This window comes from Nelusetta ayraudi, unplaced genomic scaffold (genome assembly GCF_046127955.1).
Source record: "Nelusetta ayraudi isolate G7.1 ecotype Tasmania unplaced genomic scaffold, CSIRO-AGI_Nayr_v1 ptg000087l, whole genome shotgun sequence".
Taxonomy (NCBI): Eukaryota; Metazoa; Chordata; class Actinopteri; order Tetraodontiformes; family Monacanthidae; genus Nelusetta; species Nelusetta ayraudi.
The window spans coordinates 23138-41188 of NW_027466137.1; the positions used below are offsets into that span (position 1 = coordinate 23138).

General features: G+C 46.8%; 2 protein-coding genes and 1 pseudogene across 3 annotated transcripts in view; 2 read left to right on the top strand and 1 right to left on the bottom strand.

The window, feature by feature from the left end:
- Positions 1 to 12403, top strand: part of tmem106ba (transmembrane protein 106Ba) — a 28527-nt gene extending 16124 nt beyond the window's left edge. The window contains exons 1-8 of one of the 2 annotated variants that reach the window (XM_076045756.1): positions 6817 to 6928; positions 8295 to 8493; positions 9068 to 9131; positions 9259 to 9418; positions 9592 to 9732; positions 10181 to 10230; positions 10317 to 10370; positions 11123 to 12403. In XM_076045756.1, the coding sequence (XP_075901871.1) occupies positions 8307 to 8493; positions 9068 to 9131; positions 9259 to 9418; positions 9592 to 9732; positions 10181 to 10230; positions 10317 to 10370; positions 11123 to 11237 (771 nt within the window). In that variant the 5' untranslated portion in view covers positions 6817 to 6928; positions 8295 to 8306 and the 3' untranslated portion in view covers positions 11238 to 12403. Of the gene's footprint in view, positions 1 to 6816; positions 6929 to 8294; positions 8494 to 9067; positions 9132 to 9258; positions 9419 to 9591; positions 9733 to 10180; positions 10231 to 10316; positions 10371 to 11122 lie in introns of those variants that run through there. The other variant, XM_076045757.1, reaches the window with a different exon arrangement.
- A 2409-nt stretch (positions 12404 to 14812) lies between these two features.
- On the top strand, positions 14813 to 18033 carry seraf (Schwann cell-specific EGF-like repeat autocrine factor). Its single transcript, XM_076045758.1, has 5 exons — positions 14813 to 15062; positions 15502 to 15597; positions 15801 to 15905; positions 17474 to 17569; positions 17738 to 18033. The coding sequence occupies exons 1-5, from the start codon at positions 14843 to 14845 to the stop codon at positions 17848 to 17850; spliced, it is 630 nt and encodes a 209-aa protein (XP_075901873.1). The 5' UTR covers positions 14813 to 14842; the 3' UTR covers positions 17851 to 18033.
- Positions 16317 to 17361, bottom strand: LOC142901295 (large ribosomal subunit protein uL10 pseudogene; annotated as a pseudogene).
- Positions 18034 to 18051: the final 18 nt, after the last annotated feature.

Below are 18051 nucleotides of genomic sequence, written 5' to 3' on the forward strand. Positions count from 1 at the left end.
AAGCATGAAAACTCTACACAACTACAACGTGAAAACAAAACAGTTGGTACTTTGAGAGAGATGCAGTCATTTGAACCCGAAACCCGACTGAGAAGCTGCAGGAAGCAACCTCATTAGCCCTCTGTTTAAGGCCTCCTGCTAAAACTGATGCTAGGCTGGGCCTTCAAGGTAGAAAAAAATCCAAGGCGGCCTTAGGGCGGAGTCAAAACCTGGCTAGGGTTTGGTCATTAAAAAGAGGCATGTATCAAGCCCTTTATGACATCACAAACGTCACATTTCCTTCACATTGAAAGCAAAGCTAGAAAGCGTCCCGCTTGCATCCTTCGTGGAATCAGACTGAACACACTGATAAAGTGCTTATTTTAGGGGCACAAAAAAAAAAAAAAAAAAAAAGTTTTCTTCCACATTCTGACACGACTCACAGCTTCAGTTTCGGTTAAAAGATGAAAACGTCTTTTCGCTAAAGAGCCTTCACTGGGGTTTTTTTTTTTCCTCTGAGGCTCAGCGGGAGGCGCGGCGTCAACACCGCCGATCCACGCCGCCGCTTCTTCCTCGTCGTCTCACATATCAAAGCGGCGCAGCGGAGGCAAGAAATGTTTAATAGTTGCACCAGTCAGAGTGCGATGGCTGCGGCTGTGGCGGCAGCGGCCACATTGTTACAGCAACGACCTGCAGACAGACAGACTTTTTTTTTTTTATCCTGCCGCTGCTGCCATAGCAACCAGTTTAAAAAAAGAATAAAGAAGCCTGACCTGATGGTAATATGATTTGACAGGCAGGAACGTGCTCGAGTGTGTGTGTGTGTGTGTGTGTGTGTGTGTGTGTGTGTGTGTGTGTGTGTGTGTGTGTGTGTGTGGGAGGGGTGTTTTATTGAGAGATATACTTTTCCGTCCGGGGCGACAGCACAGTCAGTCTTTTTTCTAACATGCTTTATGCATCTGTGTGTGCGTGTGTTTGCACAGAGAACTCCTGTGTGTGTGTGTGTGTGTGTGTGTGTGTGTGTGTGTATCGTTGCTCTTCTCGCCCATCTCCCCCTGCTGTAAGAGCAAAGCCTGGTGCCTTGCTTCTGCCATGCTTGACCCTAAGTCACCTGGCTAACTGACGAGCCCGCTAGTGTTGCTATGTTAATGCTCAGGGGGAAAAAAAAAAACGATCGTCACACCTCTCTTGCGATGAAAAAAAGGGGGCTTTCGACATTTACTCCAGTGTGTCCACTTAAATCCCGAGCAAAGCAAAACCAACATTTCGCGCCAGAGCGGTCAAGAACCGTTTGCTCTTCCGGGTCAAACACCTGACAACAAGGCTGACACGGCTACATTTATAACCCCGAACCACAAGCACTACCGGAATACAGCGACACCCGCAGCATCAATAGTGTAACAACAACTGGCTCAGATAATAAACAGCAACATTTTGGCTGCTGTACCCCCGCAGGGCGGTTGGATCGCTGCCGTGCTGCTGACACACTTGGAACTCGAACGCTCGACTCTTCTTTTCAAACTGAAGCCGTTCCTTCGTGTCCAAGTTGAAAAACTTTCACCACAGTCATCCGAGTAGATTCAATAATCAGATCAATTTACTGATGAATGTTCACGGCCAAACCTGCTCGCACACTCGCAGCTCTAGCTAGCTTTAGCTTGCTACGAGTTTGCTACGACAATAACGTCGTAGCAAACGATCAAAGATTTTATGACTTTGTCTTTCATCGAGGTGACCTATTGGCTTCCATTCCGTCATTTTACAATCTTATGTATTTGTAACAGTAGGATGTAGGACCGCCTCTAAATAAAAACGTGTGGCGTTGCCATCAAGTGGTTCGTCCGGCTGAAAGTTACGCAGTGCAGTTACAGCACAACCCCCCCCCGCCTCGCTGCCCAGACGGCACCATTGATCCTATTAATCGGTTATCCACCGCTTTACTGAGGTTGGAATCAGAATTTTATGGTGGCAAAGTTACCTAGAGCTGCTTTAAACGATGCTGGGTTCAAGGACTCCATCAAGTCACTGGCTACAGCCGTTGGGCTTTCTCCTCTTTATGCCACTCAGGCGCTGAATGACAACGCACATTGGGATTTTGCTTCGGCCACACGTGACCCTTCAAACTGTTGGCCACCAAAAGGGCCACAAGTTGGCCTGAAACCACTTGCCAGTCGCCTCCTCCGATCGCCACCCGGCCTCTGACCGGGCCTGTAATTCTTAAAATTCTGACGCAACCGTACGAGAAGACTTGGGACCAAAGCTAAAAGCCGACTAACGAAGCCTGACTGGTGGTCTTGCAGGACCTACAGTTAAGTCACTGGTTGAGCTGCGAGTACGATGGACGTGATGGCCTTTGCTCATGTGTACAAGATTCATGTTGATTTGCACAGGGCCCCTGATTGACAAACAAACACACAAACAAACAGGGGTAATGGTGGTCCATTGACGGGATGACGGTGTCATGGAGGAGCTGCTTACAGCCGCGAGGTCGCGTTCATTCATACTGCCCAGCCAACAGACACGAGGGCACGCAGCCATAATAAAAGTGATAAATAAAAATATGATAAAAGTGCATGAAACAGCTGTTTCAGCTATATATTTTTTTGTATTATAATTCTCACATGGGTCCAAACACCAGAGACTGAATGGGTAATAGCACGTCGGCACTCCGTGTTCTGCGAGTCCGATCCAGTTGGATCAGGTTTGAGCAACAGCCCGATGATCTCAGCACTCGATGGGCGGTTGCTTACTACTGTGGTCACGCTCACAATCCATGGAAATGCTTTGAAATGTTTATGCATAATGGGTATGGGTAATGATGTGTCTGTTCATTTCACTACCAACAGGTGGCAGTAAGCGCTGCATCGTTTCACACACCACTGCCTGACTGACGTCACCGTGAAACAAAGTGGACCTGCTTCTTCTTCTTCGTCTTTCAAAATAAATAAATAAATAAAAATCCCAATGTCTCCTAATTCCAGACGGCAAATGTTACTCATTTGCAAATTAAGGGGGATTGAATTTGTTCTACATATTTAGCCCCTCAAAATGGTGTCACGCTCTTCATCCTTTTCTCAACGCTCGCTGCTTCACCCTGCTGCGTTAAATATCTGCTGGAGTCCTAAATCCCTCTGCCAGGCCAACCATAAATCCCTGTCGAATGCAGTTCCACATGCTTCTCTTCCACGGTGCTGCCTTCATAGTGCAGCGTTCTTCATGGTGCAGCCTTCCCCCTGGTGCTGCCTTCATGGTGCAGCCTTCTTCATGGTGCTGCCTTCATGGTGCAGCCTTCTTCATGGTACTACCTTCATGATGCTGCCTTCAAACTGCTGCCTTCATGGTGCAGCCTTCTTCATGGTGTTGCCTTCATGGTGCAGCCTTCTTCATGGTGTTGCCTTCATGGTGCAGCCTTCCTGTTGGTGCAGCCTTCAAGCTGCTGCCTTTCCACGGTGCAGCCTTCTTCATGGTGTTGTCTTCATGGTGCAGCCTTCTTCATGGTGCTGCCTTCATGATGCTGCCTTCAAACTGCTGCCTTCATGGTGCAGCCTTCTTCATGGTGCTGCCTTCATGGTGCAGCCTTCCTGTTGGTGCAGCCTTCAAGCTGCTGCCTTTTCACGGTGCAGCCTTCTACATGGTGCAGCCTTCATCTTGTAGGCTCTGTTAGTGTTGGCCGCCCCCAGAGGACAAGCCTGTACTGAGTAACTGTGCTGTAAGGAAGTTATTGAACTGATCCCACTGCACCTTTACAGTTTCTCATTAAATCAAACACACTATGACTTTCTCACACACATGCTGCTCAAAATTTGACTTGAGTTGAGGGTTTGTTTGTTTGTTTGTTTGTTTGTTTTTTACAGTTTTTCGTCAGGAAACAGATTACTAGATGAGGACAACACAACATTTGCAGAACTTCCTGGAGGTGAAGCAGCGCGTTGCCCAACAGAATTGGACAGGATCAAAATCGTGCTGTGAACCTTTGTAGCGGGGCTTTCTTTTCTTTTCTTTTTTAATTATTATTAACATGTGTCCTGCGACATGAAAGTACATCTGCTCACACAGACTGCACTGAGGAGGCATGTGGAGTTTCTTCTCTACATTTTAATAACTTCATCTGCTCAGAGAAGGGAGAGGACATTTGGCCCTCAAATCCAATTTTCAGAATGCAGGAGTCATGAACTACAGCTACCAGGTACAGGTGAACTCCATTTGAACCATCGACGACGGATCATTGAATTTCATTTGTTTTAATCTAGGATGGCTACTTCGACAAAATGTAGAAATGTGCTCCTCTTAAATGTTCCAGCACAGCTCAACAGAGGAGGTTCTTATATTCACAAATGTGTGTGAATCGCAGATCTCTTCCCTGCGTGTAAAGTGTGACTCTGATCACGCTTCTGATGCACAAAATGGTACAAACCCGGCATCATGACGGAACAGAAGCAGATCTGCTGGTGGCTAATTCTGGATAGCGATGAATTACCTCAGTAGTGATGCAGCTGTGAACTAGTTGACACCAGGAGGAAGGTGTGAAGATCCTCCACTTCACCTCGGCGACGTGGAGTTCAACACACACACACACACACACACACACACACACACACACACACACACACACACACACACACACACACACACACCTCCTCCTCTGAAGTCCTCCTTCAGGCATTTGAAGTAGTGAAGCCTGAAGTGGGTGAGCGTTCTCATGGCCTCTTATCGGAACGAAGCAGGTGGACCGGGCCCTGCTGCCACATTTTTACCCTGCTTCCTGACGCTGCATTATGGCTCAGGTGTGTGTGTGTGTGTGTGTGTGTGTGTGTGTGTGTGTGTGTGTGTGTGTGTGCGCGTGTGCGTGTGTTTTAAATACGCTTCACGGTGATTGAAGTGATTCAGTCCAGTCGGAGTGGGAGCGGACGGGGGGGATGTCGAGGGAGACGATGGCACAATTTCTGTTTTGGGGAGATTTGAACAGTGGCTGCTTTCCTCCCAGAGCCATCGCCACCTACTGGCTCACCGCTGCCGGTGACATCAAACCCAGTTCATTAAACGGGAGGAAGTGCTTTGATCCCAAAACTCCTGCTTCGTTGGCGTTATGGAGGTTTTTGTTGTCGTCGTCGTCGGGGGTTTTTTTTCTTAAAGGGACACCTTTGTCGGATTCACTGCTTCCAATTTCAAGAAAACAGACTGGGGGTATGGGAGCAGTGCTTCCTGTGAGACAACTGAATCCAGCCACAGAGCAGTTGGTGGGCATTTACAGTGTAAATATCTCACACAGCCTCAAACACTGTCTTGCCGATTAGCGTCAAGCCAACTGCTTTTCTACCGAGTAGCGGCAGAAGATCCGTGTTTAAAAGGGGGGGGGGGGGGGATGTTTCCTGGCCTGATGCGACGTCAGCCTCACCGTCAGCGAGCCAAGTAGGTCGTGCGTTAAAGCCAACCTGTGTCAAACAGAATCTGCCATTTATTTTTAGCGTGTTTTAACATGGCTGGCAGATGGTTTCCTCCCGCAGCGCTGCCCGTGAAAAGGCATCGCGCGCGGTGCAGCGTTAACGGGATAACAGGGTTCAGACCATGACGTCCCAAACTGTCCACCTGCTCTCTGAACACACACACACACACTCAAGTCTGGCAAACGTCACGTGAAACCGGGTCACTTTCCAGGGAGTCACGTTTCTCTGCGGTCCAATGTCCCGTTTGTTTGCTTCTTGTTGTTTTTAAGACGCAGAAATTCCTCTGGACTCGGGAGATGGGGTGGATGAGATGAAACCAGCTGGTGGTAATGTGGATGTTGTTTGTTGATGGCCCGTCAGTGCCACGTTGATGTTAAAGGAGCCTGGACCAGGCAGGCAGCAGTGTGGCTGCTCGAGGGATTCACACGTGGCCCCACACTGCCATCGTGTGGCTGAATCACAGGAGGAAACCTAGGGTTTATCACTACAGTGTGTGTGAGAGAGAGAGAGAGAGAGAGAGAGAGAGAGAGAGAGAGCGCACGCACAAAGATTAAACAATACAGTACTACCCAGAAGATTAGAATACCCTGAAAAGGTTGTTGTATTCCTGCAATTCAACTTAAAAGGTGACTGTGACATATTACATAAAGCAATAATATGCTAATCAATATATTTCAAGTTTTTAAAGTATTTTATTTGTTTTTTCTTTGGATTTTGCTGATCAGGTCTTGCAGCTTAAAAAAAAAAAACAACAACCTCAAATTCAAAAATTCAGAAAATTAGAATATTACATAAAGTCAAATCCTTATGAAAATCTTAATCAGCAAAGTTACAACAAGGAACTGCTTGAGATGTCAATAAAAATCATCGTTTATGTTAAATTGCCAAAATAAAACAACTTTTACTTGATATTCTAATTTTTCGGGTAGTACCTGTATGTTTAAAAATAAATAAATAAATAAAATCTTCATTTTCTTTTGTATTTTTGCAAGGGGGTACCGCTCGGAAATATATTGAAACATAAATGTTCACGTCACTCGAATTAAAAGATTGCTAGTATCATTTAGACCCGAAGCTGGAGTCCAACAAGATCGCTACAGCTAAACACATGTGACACGCTGCCTCGGCGATTCTCTCTGTTCATCCCAAACTCGGATCCTTCTCTCCCGCGTGACCAGCAGCGTCTGCTGCCCATAAATATGCCTGTGTGCATTTCACAACGCGTTATCAGTCGCGCTGAGTCCCTTATCGCAACGGTCCACGCAGAGGCATAACAAAAATGGGTCACCGCCTATGTGTGGTTGGGTCTCCAAATCCAGCGGCACCGCCCACAGAAAGGATGCTGTCCAATGAGAGGCGCACAAGGGGGCGTTCCCGTCGGCTGTGCTCTCAGCCTCCACTGCTTCTGACGAAAACACAACAACGACGACAAGCGGCGACGGGCATCAACGCGAGTGGAATACGGGCCGCAATAAAAGGAAGAGAAAAGAAAAGCAAACACACAGGTAGGATTTTGCTAAAGAGTAAAGACAACAACAACATAATAATATTTAAAAAAAAAATAAATAAATAACAAAAAACAACAACAGTGAGAGAACGCCTTCGTGTCGTTGCACACGCACGGCCGCTATGTCGTTGCTACACGCGCCAGTTAATGTCGACATTTACACAACGGGTTTTTTTTTGTTTTGTTTTTTTCGTTTAACGGGCTGCGGCATGCGACTGCACCCAGCCGCGAACTCGCCGCCGGCTGTGGCGGTCCGGTCGGGATGACGGAAGCCGTTTTTGCCGCGGGTCTCCCAACGGGGACGGCGTGTTCCAAGGCCGAGGCTCGGGCTCGGGCTCCGGCGGTGGCGGCCGCTAGGGCCCAGGACGGCAGCACCGAGCACTCCTGTCCGAGCTTAGGAAGGAAGCCGTACCTGAGGGCGTGCCGAGAGTCCGCGAGCGGCCAGCAGGAACAGGATCAGGATCAGGATCAGGATCGGGATCGGGATCGAGCCGGTTTCCAGCGCTAGCTTGAGTCAACACATACACGCGCCGAACGTGTCCCTCCATTCGCTTCTCTCCGTGCTGCTCGCACTGCACAATGGGTTGTGTTACATTCCCAACATTCCGTGGTGTGAAGTCAAAGGCAAGAATCCCCGTAACACCTAGTGCCAACCCAACTGTGGGGGAGTGTCGTCACGAACATTTAAAAAAAATAATAAATAAAAAAACTACATGCACGTCAACGTTGTCCTCGCATCATAACAACAACAACAAGAAGAAGAAAATACAATTATTGTTGCGTGAAGCATTGCCCGTTGACAGTGACTGTACTCTATCTGCTTCAGCTGCTGGTCAAAGCAGAAGCTGTCCAGTCCTCCAGAGTCAACGGTCCGTCTGAGGTCTCAGGCCAACTGGAAAGTCTTATGTTGTTGTTCTTTTTGTAACTGATTGATTGATTGATTGATTGATTGATTGAGCTGAGCAGTTTACGTGTCCAGACGTGTCTTGGACGATCCCGTCGCAGAGTCGCAGAGTCCCGGCCCTACGGCTACACACAGCCGTAGGGCCAACTGGCGGCCACACGTCGCAAAAGAGTTGCGTGAGAGAAGCTCACAGCTCAGGGCTTTTTTTTTCCCCCCTCCTGGAGTTTTTAACGAGATGTTCTCGTCGTGTTCAGACCAGATCGCCCAGGGTGCGACGTCATGCTTGAGGTGACGGCACGCTGCTCGTGTCAACTGCGGTGCGGTTAGTCGACGCATCCTGTTGCAGCCGCGCGCACTCGCTCGCTAACCAAGTTCCCCTCCGCTCAGACCTCTCTCCCCCCACACCACCACCCCCTACCCCCCACCCCCCTGTCTCTCTCTCTGTCTGTCTCCGCCGCAGACAGCCGCAGCCATGGGCAAGTCCCAGTCACTCTTGGCCAAGCACAAAGACGACAGCCAGGACGCGCTGACGGCCGACAGGCAGACGGAGGAGGGCGACGTGAAGAACGGCGACGTGTCTCAGTTCCCCTATGTGGAGTTCACGGGCCGGGACAGCGTCACGTGTCCCACCTGTCAGGGCACCGGCAGGATCCCACGAGGTGAGCAGATGGACCGCCGTCGTAAAAAAAGATTGGAAACCGAAATTGAGTTCACTGTTTTGCTGCTCTATACTTTCATTTCTTTAAAAAAAAAACAAAAAAACAAAAGCATTGAGAAAGACAAGCGCCTCTTATTGGCCACCGCCGTCAGTCAAGCATGGAACTTGACTGAGCACCTGGACGACGTCACGACAGATGCACTAATTGACAGTGACAGATGCCTTAAGAGCCAACCGGCAAGACCAAACTACTTTGAAGTGTGAGAAAAGCTGTCAAACAGGCCATGCAACAGTGAGAGAGGAGACACGTTCGGGGGCCGGAGGGGCTGCGTTCGCTTCATGCGACTCCTTGTGCGAGTGGATTCGACTCCTGACTCACATCCACGAGTGAATGTGTTCACAAAAAGAACGATGGCTCAGTTTGTCCTCTGTTGGCTCTTTTTTTTTTCTCTTCTCTTCCCTTTTGTTTGAACTCACGTCTGCCCAAGCGAGACATCGAGTGGGAATTCTACCCTAAAACAGTGGAAACCCTACAAAGTTCCCACGCCTGATTTTGCCTCTCGCTCTCCCGACAGGACAGGAGAACCAGCTGGTGGCTCTGATCCCGTACAGCGACCAGCGGCTGCGGCCCAGCAGGACGTGAGTCCGCCTCCCCTCTGCTCGATTGAGGGCTTTCCGTCCGCGTGAGAAAGCCGACGGACGCGTGCATCAGCCGTTTCCAAGGGTCTCACTTCCCCTCCCCCCCCCCTCTCCTCTCACACCCCAGGAAGCTCTACGTAAGCATCTCGGTGGCTCTCTGCCTGCTGCTGTCGGGCCTGGCCGTCTTCTTCCTCTTTCCTCGCTCCATCGACGTCTCCTACGTCGGGGTGAAGTCGGCCTACGTGTCCTACGACTCGCAACAGCAGATTGTCTATCTCAACGTCACGGTGAGACGAGTCTGCGGGCAGCGGCGGCTCATAAACGCAGCTGGCGGCCGAGAGCTAATGTTGTCGTGGAGGACGAGATGAAGCGTGTGGTCGGTCAATCAGGTTCTAGAGTCCGGAAACTGAAGCGAAAGGTTCGGGTAACTAATGTCGGACCTCTGTCTCCTCCCACCCAGAGCACACTGAACATCACCAACAACAACTATTATGCCATATCTGTCACTAATATCACGGCCCAAGTCCAGTTCTCCAAGACGGTGATCGGCAAAGCCAAGCTGAGCAACAGCTCGGTAATCGTTCCGCTGGACGAGCAGCAGGTGGGTGTAATGATAATAATAATAATAATAATAATGATGATGATAATAATAACTGAAAAGAAAAGAACAACTGTTGAGCAGTTTCTGCAAGAATCCAGACGGACCCAATCCTAAAATCTTTGCGTCGTGCATTGAAAAAGGCACAAGGCTGATGTTGTAAAGACGCGTTGACCAATCAGAAGCCTGAAGTCGAGCCGAAAACACTTGGACAACATCAGTGGTACAGTGCAAAGTGGAGTCATGTGACTCCAGTCACGCCCAAGCCGAGTCACTTCAAAACATCAAGCGGTTGAAACGCGAGGAAAATGCCAATTCCTAAAATATCTGGTTCACATGGAGCTGGAAAGAAATGTTGGAACGCGGCCAAGTGGCCTGGGTCCGGTGGGGGAGGTCGCTGCCGGTGGAATAACAGTTTGATTGATCTTCCTGCCCCGTGTCCTCCCTGCAGATCGACTACACCGTCCCCACCGTCATCGCCAACGACATGAGCTACATGTAGTGAGTCTCCGCCCTGAAGTTCACCCCTCACATTGTGTCAGCTGCCGTCCTCCAGACCTCGTTAATGTCTTGATTGTGTCTCACAGTGACTACTGCACCCTGCCCTCCATCAAAGTACACAACATCGTGGTGATGATGCAGTGAGTATGGAAGTGTAATCAAAAATGTGTAAAAAAAAAAAATTGACATACATATATATATATATATATATATACATATACATATATATATATATATATTGTGTGTGTACGATTACGGAAGCGTATTGCGTTCACTTGGCAAATTGAAAAAAAAAAACTGTTTTTCAGTGTAATTATTTCTGTTTTTCGTGCTATTTTTTTTGTTTTCCTGAGTAATTTTTTCCCCCTCTTTTCTGTGTTTTTTTCGTGCAATCTTTTTTTCTGCGCAAATTCTTTTCCTGCCCTGTATTTTTTTTTTTTTTTTTCGAAATCCCTCGAGAAAACCGTAGAGGGGCGACTCTACAGCACGGATGTGCTCTACGGCGGTGACACATGCGACCGTCCCTCACATGCCTCGTCCTCTTCTCTCTACGGTACCGGGTCAGCGCCGGGTACGGTGGATCGTGTTGTTCTTTTAGACATCAGATTTTACTGATAGGGCAGTAGTAGGGCAGTTGCCTCACTTGACCAGCAGATGACGCTAGGGCGGGAAAAAATTAGCATGGAAAACAGAAATAATTAGACTGAAAAACAGAGATTTTTTTTTTTTTTTTTTTTATTTTATTTGCCAAGTGAATGCAGTACGCTTCCGTATACGACAACGCTGCATTTGATGTCTTTTCACTCGCAGGAAAATATTATATAATATTTTTTTTTAACGGCTACAGGATTTGAAGCAACACTAACGAGCTTAAAACTCACTGTCACCCCAGGGTTACTGTGACCACCTCCTACTTCGGCCATTCGGAGCAGGTCTCCCAGGAGATGTACCAATATGTGGACTGCGGCGGGAACACCACCTCGCTGCATGAGCACGTGAACGTCTAGGCGGGGGTGGGGGTGGGGGTGGGGATAGGTGGCGACACTGTTGTCGTCATCATGGTCACCTGACCAGTTTAAAAAACTTCTTACGGTGGTACGATAGAGGAAGTTTACATTTCTAATCCAATGCCAGCTTAACAAAAAAGAAAAAAACAAGTTTCCCATTTTATTTATTTGGTCACTCAAAAGCAGAATTATATAATTTTTTTTAAATTAAACGTTGAATTGAGGATTGAAATGGCGTCGCTACTTTTTGATAACAACAGGCAAAAAAAGCACAGCAGTTTGACGGTCACTCTGAAAGCTTAGGCTGGGGTTTTTTTTTTCTTTCCACTATTTTAGGGGAAATGTGACGATGAGACATTCAGGAGGAAGCTCCTCACGCGTGCCAAAACTAACAGCAATATTTAACGGTGTGAACTCCCAAGATTACTTATTAACAAAGAAACATCTGCAGGCAGCAGCTGGATATTTGATGCACTTTAAGCAGATTTTTTTAATCTGTAGATGTTAACGGAATGTCACCCACTCCACTGTTTAACAACGCCACTCTGGGTTGAAATGAATTCTTTGGATGCAGTGACGGCCACTGTGTTCGGCCTCCGATTCTCTTTTTTTGATGTTTTATTCTTTCTCTCTTTCTTTTTTTTTTTTTAACAGGACTAAATTCTCTCGCTCTCTTTGTGCGTTTTTTTTTTTAAAGGGATGTTTGCAGAACTAATGGCCACTAAATGGTCTGATCTGAAACTTTATGCTTTCGTCTGTTTCACATGACCTTTGACCTCTGTTTTTGAATTGATTTTCTGTGACGATGCTGTCATACTTGAGTTGGTTTTAACTGTCTTGTACTCTGCTGCTCTTCTAGGTCTTAGATGATTATGACCTACCATAATTGTTTTGTTGTTGTTTGTTTGTTTGTTTGTTATTACACATGGCACTGTTTCAGACATGGCAAATAATTGATGTAATTAAACAACAAGTTCTTACAATTAAAACATATTTTTGTACAGGAATAAGAAGCTCTCCATACTAATATGTCTTTCCTGCTAGTTTTGTTTTGTTTACCCCTTCATTTCCGTTACAACTGTAAATGAAACGTTGTGTTCTGGATTCTGCCTCAGTTGTTTTGTGTTGTTCGAGCATGAAGATGAAAATAAATTCCTGACACTCTCCAGCATAGTTTGTTCCCTTTTTTGAGTTTGCCTGTAATGTTTGAAAGTAAACACTAGGCGGTGCAGAGTGACCATTTTAGCAGAGTTCACAAAAACGCTGTGGGTCGTCCTAAAAATGACTTTGGGTGGGGGGGGGGGGCGGGGGGGGGGGGGGTGAAGTTATCTTTCATATATTGCATTTGAAATTATAATTCAATCTTTTATCATCACTGCATTTTGAGGGCTTCACCAGTATCACAATCATAAGGGGTCAAAGTGAACACTTATTTTCATGACTGATTCCTGTGGAAATTTGTTGTCAATCAACAAAAATAGATTCCAGCATCATCAACTAAAAAAAACAAAAAAAGAAATTTCATACATGCAATAATAATCATCGTTTGATTTACATATATATACACATATATATATATATATATATATATATATATATATATATATATATATATATATATATATATATATACATATATATATATGAATCAAACGGCACCTTGAGATACAATTCTCACTGTTGGCTCCACTTCGTCTTAGCTGAGGCTTCATGTTTCCTGTATGTTTTCGACAAAACTACAGCTGCTAAAACCATTTGTGTGGAGGTTAAATTTCTTTTTCTTTTCTTTTCTTTTTTTTAAAAAGGAATTGAGGTCAGTTGTACATGCTGCTTGCATCTGTCTTCTTTTAAAACTGATGCTGAGAAGTGAAAGAATTCTAAACTACGAACCCAGGTCTGACTGAACAGCTGTTCTATAGATTCTCCCCTCACCCCACACTTCCTCCACTGGGATTGGAGGAAATTACTTTTCCATATGTGTTCAGTGTTGGCAGTTCATCGAACGTATCACTTTCGAAAATGTAAAAAAAACAAAACAAAAACAGACCTGTTTGGCTCCACAACAAACTGGTTTCCCTCCTTCTTCTTCTTCTTCTTCTTCTTCTTCTTCTTCCTATGAAGGAGACAAGTCATTTAAAAACAAGACATGCAGGAGATCTGAAGTTAATTTTAAGTGAATGTTGACCAATCCTAAAACGGAATTTGGCAACATTCTTAATAAAGTATAAAACAATATTCCAAGGTGGATTTTTTATTTTTATTTTTTTTTAATTATTATTCATTCATCATCAATAAACAAGTTGAAGCTTTAAAGTGTCTGTAGTTACTTTCACAAAGTACACACGGCGTTAGACGTGGCTATTGCATTTTTCAACTCTGTGTAGACTCTCCGACTGTATAATAAATATGTGGAATTTCCTCAGTTTAGTCCAGGAGTTTTTAAAGTGTGAGACAGCGAGCCTCCCACTGCGGTCAAACCAACCAACAAACCAACAAAAAGCGGTCGAGCCAGCAAAACACTAATTTTTTTTCTGACTCTGTGTACACCAGGTATTACGGCAGTAATTGTAACATTTGATAATATGAAGCACTGTTTTGTGTTGCCACTAATTTGAGCCGCCCGTCAAGTAGCTTTGGGATCCGCGTTGTTGTCTTTCTCCCAGTCACAGAGAGCGCCATTAAAGTGACGTCACTCGGGACCGACAGGTGTCGTCCTTTTTGCACAGTATATGACGGTAATCACTGAGCACAATGAGGACACTACGAGTGTTTTTGGAAAAGTCTTAGTTGTCAGGTCATTCTTCCATGTGTACCTGGTTAGTGCACCACCCAGGTGGGTGCCTGCTGGCTGGCTCCACCGCTTTTGTCCAACTGTTGGTTGTTTGTTTGTTTGTTTGTTTGTTTGTGTGTTTGGCTTGACCGCAGTAGCCTCGATGCTCCTGCAGTGAGGGTACAGACAAATTGAATTTTAATTCAATTCATTCAAAACCCGGAGAAAACAAAAACTTACGGCGCTGAGCATGCTAACGGCTAACAAGATGGTTTTTGCGTTTGGCTAACCTTTTTTTTTGTTGTTGTTGCTGACATTCTATAAAAGTTCAGTTTGTGACACGATGGTTTTCTTAAAATAACAACAACGACAACAATCATATTTTTTTTTTTTTTCTCAATTCGACGAATCTGCATCTCATCTTTCAATTCAATCGGCACTAACTTGATAACCGAGCTAGCTTGTGTGTCAACTAACTGACCGACAAGTCGCCACCGGACTGCCAGAAAAAAATATGTTTAAACCCAAAATAGCGACGTTTCTGTCACGGACAGCGTGTGTATAATGTCAAAAGTAGACGTTTTGGGGTTTTTTTGTGTTTTTTTTTAAAAAAAAAAAAAAAAAAAAAGAGGAAGAAGAAGAAGAACATGACTCAGTTCCACACACCGGCCGCCCCCCAGTGGAAGACCCTCCCCCGGCCGGCTGAGGCTGGGTCTGCTCCGCACTGCTTTGCACTGCTCTGGTGTTCAGCAGCAGAGTGTGTGTCGCTGTTCACTGGGGCTCCTTACCTCTTCCCGTCCACTCTTCTCCAGCTTCCACCCAGGCCGCTGCTGTCATGGCTCCTGCTGCTCGCGGCTCGGTCGCCGTCGCCCTCGCCCTCGCGGCCCTGCTGGCCCTCTGCTCGGCGGGCTCGGACGCGCCTCGCGGGGTCGCGCTCGGCTTCGTGTTTGACCCCGCGGCCAAGTGCGAGCCGCCGTGCGAACACTCTGGCGTCTGCATCCGCAACGACACGTGCCTCTGTGCCAGGGGCTACGAGGGAGAGACCTGCCAGTATGGTGACGTTACGCTGCTTCTTCGACGCATCATTTGCATGCCAGGGTTTTTTTTATTTTTTATTTTTTTATGTGCTCAAAATGTCAAGAAATGCGTGCAAAATACGATCTGAGTTCCAGTAGATTGTGACGCATGCAAAAGTTTTGTGCAACTCTGCTCCGTGTTCTTTTCAAATACTTTTTTAAAAAATATATATATAAAAGAATTGAGGGGGGGGGGGATGAATACACACACTAAAGAAACAGCATCTGGAATGATGAGAAGATTCAGTCTCACTCATTGTCTCCCACACCAGATTCCATGTGTTCAAGCATCAGCTCAATGCAGTTAGACATTTATTATTATTATTATTATTATTATTATTATTATTATTATTATTATTATTGTTAATGTAGCCAAAACAGTGATGTGAAAATTCTGCATGTCCTTGTGTGAATGCAGCCAACTGCGATCCCAAGTGCAAGAACGGAGGGGTGTGTCTGCGGCCTGGAAAGTGCAGATGTCCCCCTGGATTCGGCGGGAGGTACTGCCACAAAGGTGAGCAGAAGAACCCCTCACCGGGGTGTGAACTGGTGCTCGGTTGTCTTCTGGACAGCGTGTCCTCTTGCTGAGAATATAATTCTCAACCCGTTTGTTCGTTTCTTTGACTCGTGTGTGTGTGTGTGTGTGTGTGTGTGTGTGTGTGTGTGTGTGTGTGTGTGTGTGTGTGTGTGTGTGTGTGTGTGTGTTTCCTCTGGCAGTGACGTGTGACGGAGGCTGCTGGAACGGCGGCGAATGCTTCGCCGTCAACGGCGTGGCCAAGTGCATCTGCCCGTCCAGCTGGAGCGGCTCCAAGTGCCAGGAGGGTGCGTTCGCTAGCTGCGTTCCGATAGGCACATTAACCGCAGGTCAAAGTCCCCAAATGGAGTCTCGGTCAGGGGGGGCGTGGGTGGGGGGGGGGCCCTAGGCCATCCGTCAGCAGGAGCCGCCGCTCACAGCCACAAAGCTTAAGTGCTTTCCCAGGTCCAACTGAGGCCTCGGCTGCCCCCCCACCCCCCCCCGACAGGAAGCAGCATTCCTCCAGTAAAATCATCTCAGAGGAAACAAAAGGCCGTTTTGTTTACAGCCCGTGAATAATTGAGTAAACGCTTTGCAGTCAATCGCTTTGCAATTATTTTTCTTTCTTCAGGGAGCTGTTTGGTCCTGGTTTAAAGAAAAAAACAATCTTATTTTTGTGAAAATGTCCTTTTGTAACATGAAATTGAAATGAATGAAAAAAATCCACAAACAACCAAGTTCAAGTTGCATGAAACAAAAGCTACTGGCTGTATGCTAAACATGACTGTATGGCAGTGAGGATTTATGATTTTTTTTTTTTTTTTAATTTTAATCTTTATTGAATCAAGATCTTGAGTGATTCCTGATCCCTTTGCTGTGGTTTGGTCAAACAGACTGAAGCCCATGTCATCATCGCATTCTTCCTTGACCTCCCCCTGGGCAGCTGGGGCTGCTGCAGCAGTCTCAGCAGCTGCAGCAGGAGCTGCGACAGCAGCAAACACAGATGGGTCAGCCAGATAGGCTTTGACCTTTCCTGCCAGAGGGAGGGACTAATCCCTCTTCACAGCGACAGCCAGGACCTTCTAGTTGATGCCGTTGATGATGAGTCGGGGACAGATGCCAGAGTGGGGTAGCCAATCTCCAGGCACACACTACAATGTTCCTCACACCCTCCAGGGAGTGAAGCCTCTGTGATGTCAAGCAACTCAGGGCTGTAAACACTGCCACTGTCATGCACTTGTTGCATGAGGAGACCACAGGAGAAGATGTTGAGGAGCGTGGCCTCGCTGGCACCAACCTTGTGACCAGTCTTGATAAGAACGACAGCCCTTGAGATTTCAATGGTTCCTGTGGAGATCTTGGTCGTGATACCCAGAGCCTTGAAGAAAGAGGTCTCCTCAGGACCCAGACCAGTTGCTCTGGGCAGGAACAGTCCCATCACAAGGAGTGATGGCACCAACACGGGCAGCTGCAGGCACCTTGTTCTCCAGCAGCACGTCTCTTGATCTCAACCAGAGCCTCATTGGCGAAGACAAAGCCCACGTTTCCTTTAATGTGGGGCAAAAGCTTCTCCAAGGCAGGGTTGTTCTCCAGGGGGCCACGGATGGCTTTGCCCATCATGCTGTTTTACCCATGAGGACCACGACCTTGTTCCGCAGGGACAGACGGATGGTCTGCATCTGCTTGGTTGGATGATTTTCAGACAGTAAGGAGGAAGCGGAGCTCAGAGATGAGAGCTTATTTGAGATCACTTGATTTCGTCACATGGAGTCATGACTCCCAAGGCCCCAACCTCGAGCTTGGGAGCCAGAAGCTCACAGCAGTTGAAGTTAAGATGACGCTAATCATCTCTCTCCACTCTGTTCCCTCGCTGCAGCCACTTGCCCTCAGGGCTGCAGGAATGGGGGGGTCTGTGTGGCCCCGGGAATCTGCAGCTGTCCGGAGGGATGGCTGGGCGGGGCCTGCCACACTGGTGAGTTAGGACACGCCCACCACCACCAGTTCTGTCAAATAGTTGTGCACGAGGTTGACCGAAAGGAAGTCTTTTTAGTTTTATCGTTTCTCCAGAAGTGGCGGTGGTTTATTACTATGTTTTTAAATATTAACTCTGTAACTCTGTGTTTTTGTGCCTGGGCTCCAGCGGTGTGTTCACTGCCCTGCCTGAACGGAGGAAAGTGTGTTTCTCCCAACAAGTGTCGCTGCCGTCCGCCGTTCTCCGGCCAGCGCTGCCAGGAGAGGAAGAAGTACAACTAGTGGGACCCTGCTGGTCGTCAAAGGTTGAGGACATTGAATCTGGAAGCTTTATTTCCATGGATTTGTGTGTAACTTTTTTAAAAGAGATTTAAAAAAAAAAAAAAGATGTTTGTTCTCAGCTTACTGTATAAACCTGATGGGTGCTGTACCGTCACTAGAATTAAAGTCCAGTGAACAAACACAGTTGAGATTGTACTTTTT